The sequence below is a fragment of the Semicossyphus pulcher genome, unplaced genomic scaffold (assembly GCF_022749685.1).
Source record: "Semicossyphus pulcher isolate SPU_LCO1_2020_fin unplaced genomic scaffold, fSemPul1.0.p SCAF_14, whole genome shotgun sequence".
Lineage (NCBI taxonomy): Eukaryota > Metazoa > Chordata > Actinopteri > Labriformes > Labridae > Semicossyphus > Semicossyphus pulcher.
The window spans coordinates 449,464-455,000 of NW_027211648.1; the positions used below are offsets into that span (position 1 = coordinate 449,464).

General features: G+C 38.2%; 2 protein-coding genes across 2 annotated transcripts in view; one reads left to right on the plus strand and one right to left on the minus strand.

Moving 5' to 3' along the window:
- Positions 1-483: 483 nt before the first annotated feature.
- mipol1 (mirror-image polydactyly 1) overlaps positions 484-5,537 on the minus strand; it is a 53,401-nt gene continuing 48,347 nt past the window's right edge. Inside the window, exon 13 of the mRNA XM_069661917.1 lies at positions 484-552. Coding sequence (XP_069518018.1) covers positions 504-552 — 49 coding nt within the window. The 3' untranslated portion in view covers positions 484-503. The remainder of the gene's footprint in view (positions 553-5,537) is intronic.
- Positions 1,173-5,537, plus strand: part of LOC138590846 (uncharacterized) — a 7,473-nt gene continuing 3,108 nt past the window's right edge. Inside the window, exons 1-2 of the mRNA XM_069661243.1 lie at positions 1,173-1,180; positions 1,780-1,966. Of these exons, the coding sequence (XP_069517344.1) occupies positions 1,173-1,180; positions 1,780-1,966 (195 nt within the window). The remainder of the gene's footprint in view (positions 1,181-1,779; positions 1,967-5,537) is intronic.

A 5,537-nucleotide genomic window follows, 5' to 3' on the forward strand; every position in this document is an offset into this window, starting at 1 on the left:
GCACATGAACTGTGAATGATCAGACTTCTGTTTTGATCTGTGAACACTTCAAACGTTCATCATTTCATCCGCTCACCTCACTGAGCCGTCACTCACTCCTGTAACGGCTCACAGTCCGTGTAAAGTCACCTGTCGACCTGCAGACAAAACTCAGGGCACAAAAACAACAGTTGGAATTTCTTTAATAAAAGTGGAGTTTTGGTTAAAGATTATTTTTAAAGACAAAAACACGATAATTGATCTTTTTTCTATAAACAAACTGAAGTGAATCAATGAAACAGTTTATTGACTGAATCTGTGTTTATAAAGGATCTTTGTTTGCTGACTCTCACACTGTGTGTAAAAGGAGAAACCACTTCCTGTCTGTGTCTGACTGTGGATGAATCCTCTCTGTGTATTTAAACCATCACTGATTATTGATTATTGATTATTGATTATTATTACCACGTGCATGAAAGAAGCGGGAGGTCGTCTTCTTCTTCTTCTTCTCTTTTCTGTGGCTGTTATAGAACGCAGACCTCCTCTTCTTCCTCCTCTTCATCAGCCTCACGTCTGCAGGGAGGAAGGAGGGAGGGAAGGAGGAAAGGAGGGAAGGAAGGAAGGAAGGAAGGAAGGAAGGAATGATGGTTTAATGTGCAAAAAGACCCCCGTGTGTTTGTTTCTGTCGACTCTGCTGCATGTTCTTCTTCTTCTTCTTCTTTAACTTATTCTGTCATTTTCAAATAAAACAGGAAACACTCGGTCTGCTGTTATTTTCTCCTTATTGATTGTTAATAACTGATTGTGATCTTGTGGAGGTAACACTAACTGAAGGTTTTATTAGACGTTAACGGACGATTTCATCAGTTATTATAAACACTTTATAACTCTGTATCTCTGATCGGACCGATTTGATTCAGTCATTTTATTGCTTGATTCTCGAGAAGAGAAGAAAACACGTATCTCACAGCTTCCCTGAAGAATATAAAATATCACATTTATCTGGAGATACGAGGTTTCAGGGTTTCAAATCCTTTTATTTGAATTCTTTCTCAGCTGTGAAAATTATTGTTTTCTGTAAATGTAATTTGTCCTCTGGAAGAAGATCAGACGTAAAAGCTTTTAGAGTTCATTAAACAGTCATCACAGAAACACAACGTTTTATTTTGAAAGTTCTGTGTAAAATCTCAAAAATGTTCAGGTGTGATCTGGACTCCGGATCCTTCAGCTTTACAGAAGAGCTTCTTTATTAATGTGTCAGAGCCAGAGTGGAGATACAAGGTTTCCATGTCACTTTAGATAAACTCTCAGGCCGTAAAAACATTTGTTTGTTACAGAATATATATTTACAGCCTGCACGCTGACGACACTCACAATATATGAAGCATTATATATATATATGAAACATTATATATATATATATATATATATATATATATGAAACATTATATATGAAGCATTAGGATATATATTCACTTTTATAACAATAACAAAAATTAAAAACTCTCCAAACCCATTTTGTATTTTAATAATAATAATAATAATAATAATAATAAACATTAATAATAATGTAAAGTGTGTTAACTACTAATGTCTCTTATTTTAAGTTTGTTTATTTGTTGTTTCCGCCTCGTTTTATTGTTTGTTTGTTCTAAGTTGTTTTATTTTGAAGGTTTTGTTGTTGTTTGTCGGTATTTGTTGTTTTCTTCTCGTCTTTTGGTCTTCAGCGTTTCTTTCTATTAATTTATTTTTCTCTTCTCCTTCCTGTTTTCTTGTCTTCTCTGTGTCTCTCTGCCGGAGCTCGGACTCGGGCCTGGCCGGCAGCCCTCGGCTCTCGATCGGCTCTCCCTCCTCCGACGCGCCGGAGAACAAGTCGGAGAACAAGCCGAACACGGTGAACCTCCTGCGGCCTCAAAGCGCCTCAAAGCGCCGCCGCTGTATCCGGATTTGGTGGGCCTTTGTGGGCTGTAACCTCCGCCGCCGCTCCGTGAACCTGAACACAGCCCGACAGATTTCACTTTGATCTGAAGCTTTTTCACACATTTTGGCCGCAGAGCCGCGAAATGTCTCTAATGATCCCATAATTATCCGCTAATTATCCGCCAACATGATCCCCGAAGCGGCGACACCACCGTCAACACGAAGAGCCGAAGAGCCGAGAGGAGCCGAGCGGAGCGGCTGCAGATATAGTTAGATTATATAACCGGAGACAGTTCTACCATCATTATATTATAATAATTATAATGTAAATACAGCTGCTTCAAAATAAAAGAGGCCGTCTATAGACTGTACATTTAAGGACAAATACTTTTGAGTGTCTTTAATGAAAACTAAACTAAGCGGAGCTCTTTCTTTGAAGTGGCTCTGTTGTTTATTATATTACCAAATAAAATAAATTAAATATATTTAATTAATTTTAAAGTTATATTTTCAGGTTTTTTTCTTGATGTTTCTGTAAAGAGAATAAAACGGGCTTTTAATGTGTTTAAATGACACAATGAATATTTTATCACGTGTCCACTGTCTTCTGTTTGTTCTCGGAACTAGATTCAAAACTAATTGAAGCAACGTGACATTTAACTTGAATAATTTAACCGTTTTTCTGCTGAACTTAATTTGTTGTCATGAGCTTTTATTTTGTAGGATTACAGACGGACACTTCATCTGTATGTGATCAAATACCAGACATGATCATTAGACTCATCAGAGACGATGAAATATGATTGTATCTCTTTGTCTTATCAGAGCAGCGTGATGCGTTCACTGACACTTGACAGCAGTAAATATGTGCTGCTGCTGACTGTGTAATATGTGTGTATATGTGCCACGTGACGTGCTGCTTATTGCCGCTTTACTGACGGTGACCTTCATGATTTAACCAAACAGCGAGGCTTTTATTGTGAAGGGTCACAGCTCAAACGACTTCTATCAGTGACGGAAAAACCCCGAAAAATGCATAAAAACTTTTTTAGTGTCAACGTTTAAACACACACACACACGCACACACACACACACACACACACCTTCTCACTTGTTTGCAGCTGCAGTGAAACCTCGTATCTCCAGAAGCTGGACTCTGTCATGGCGGCCTGAGCAGTCATGATACCTCGTCGCCCTGAGAAATCTGATTAAAGCGATAATTTATGTGCAGACGAGATCAAATGTAACAAGATCAGAAAAACAAGATTACATCAAACAAGATCACACACACACACACACACACACACACACACACACACACACACACACACACAGTTAATATTCTGTCGGTTATGATCCCGCACTTATTAAAGAATACAACACATGAAGAAGTCCTCACGAGGCCCGCAGTCACTCCAATAGATCATATTAATGATTGATTATAAAGAAGCTGATGATGAAAACGTTTCACTAATTTAATTTTAAAATATTCAAAAAGAGAATTTGTCATCTTATAATCATTTACATATTATAATTTTCTACAGATTCTCCAGCAGGTCTTTAAACGCCTCATTTAATAATATAATTATAACTGATAGAAATGTGTTATATATAAATATTGTTCATGTTTGAGTGACAGCAGCTGATCTGAGGATCCATACAGGCCGCAATATTTAATCATCAGTTTATGAATACTCAGTGCGTTCAAATAGCACGTGCTGACGTGATGACACGAGCTGTTTGTACAACATGTAATGTTTGTTTCAGAGCTGTGATGAACTTTCATCAGCTGATATATTTTATATGATGAGTTTACATCATGTTTACAGAGCGACATGATGACGACACAAATAAAGCTTCCGCTGTTATTAAAGGTTCGTCTCTTAAAGGTGATTGTTCGTCAGGAGGGCAAAACAAAACATCATGATTTAAAGTCGGTTCATGTTTTTCATCTTTTTAAAAACGTTTTATTTTTCCTATAAACGGAACATGTTTGGGGTTTCAAATGTTTCACATTTAAAGACAAACAGTGATTCTTCTTCTGAAGCGATGGGTTTTTATCTGACCTTCGCTTATTATAATTTGACCTTCTTTTATTTTTATTTTACCTTCTCCTTTATTTTTACCTTCTTATTTTTATTTTAACTTGTCTTTTATTTTTATTTTACCTTCTCCTTTATTTTTACCTTCTTATTTTTATTTTAACTTGTCTTTTATTTTTATTTTACCTTCTCCTTTATTTTTACCTTCTTATTTTTATTTTAACTTGTCTTTTATTTTTATTTTACCTTCTCCTTTATTTTTACCTTCTCCTATTTTTATTTTAACTTCTCTTTAATTTTTATTTTAACTTCTCCTTTATTTTTACCTTCTTATTTTTATTTTAACTTGTCTTTTATTTTTATTTTAACTTCTCTTTTATTTTACCTCTTCTTATTTTTATTTTACCTTTTATTTTTTAGTCTTTCTTGTTCTGACAAAGACGAAAACGAACACAATTCAGATCAAAGAAACAAAACAAAGAGAGTTGATGTTTTGTGCCTTCAGGTCACAGTGAGATGTTCTTCTTTAACCAATCAGCTCTCAAATGAAAGAGAAGCTTCTGACATCCGGCCAGTGACAGTTTCTGCAGACATGACGTGTTCTCTGCGGCTCTGACACCATTATGTATATATATAGTAATATAACTATATAGAAATATGTATTAATATACATTTAGTCATATTTTTATAGCATTGCTTCATCCTGAATGAAACCATCGTAAAGATTTGAGCGTCCAGGTCTCCCCCGTCTCTCTCTCTCTCTGGTCCCAGTGCCACCCAGTCTGCTGTAATACGGGCCATATGTTCCCGGCGGGGCCGTGCGGGGCCCTCCAGCGGCGGCGGCGGTGGCGGCGGCCCCGGGGCCCCCAGCATCATTTGAGTAAAGCCCCCGGCTGCCTTTTCTCTCCGCTCGAGCCTTATGGAGGAAAATGTCGTTCACAATGCGGCGGCCCTCGGCCCCTTTCTTCCCCCAGCCTTTCATTCCCCACCGAGAAGCAGAGCGGGGCCCCGGGGCCACTCAGGCCTTTTGATGGGGATTGGAATTAATTATCTCCAATAACACAATTGTGCTCGAGCCACGAAAAGAGCAAAGAAATCCCCTCCAAATCAGAGAGAGGAGAAGAAAAGAGGACGATCAAAGGAGAGGGAGAGAGAGGGAGAGAGAGAGAGAGAGAGAGAGAGAGAGAGAGAGAGAGAGAGAGAGAGACGGGAAGACAGGGAGAGACAGGACAGAGAGAGAGAGACAGAGAGAGAGACAGCTGCTGCTTCTCCATTAACATGATGTGGAGGAAGTTTATTAGAGCTTTGTGAGCTGCTAATATGGCTCAGGGGGGAGGAGGTAGTGGGGTGGAGGGGGGTGGGGGTATTAAGGATGATGGGGGTAATTGGAGCGATGTCACGGTTGTTCTGCTTCAGTTCATTTAACAGGAAGCTTGAAGTGACACTGAGGCTGATTCACAGAACACAAGTTATAAACATCAAGAGTGGACACAGTTCAGGATTCATAATCAGTAATAACTAATAATAATCAGTAATAACTAATAGTAATTCATAATGTCGACGACATGACGATGTCATCACAGACATCTGTCTGTG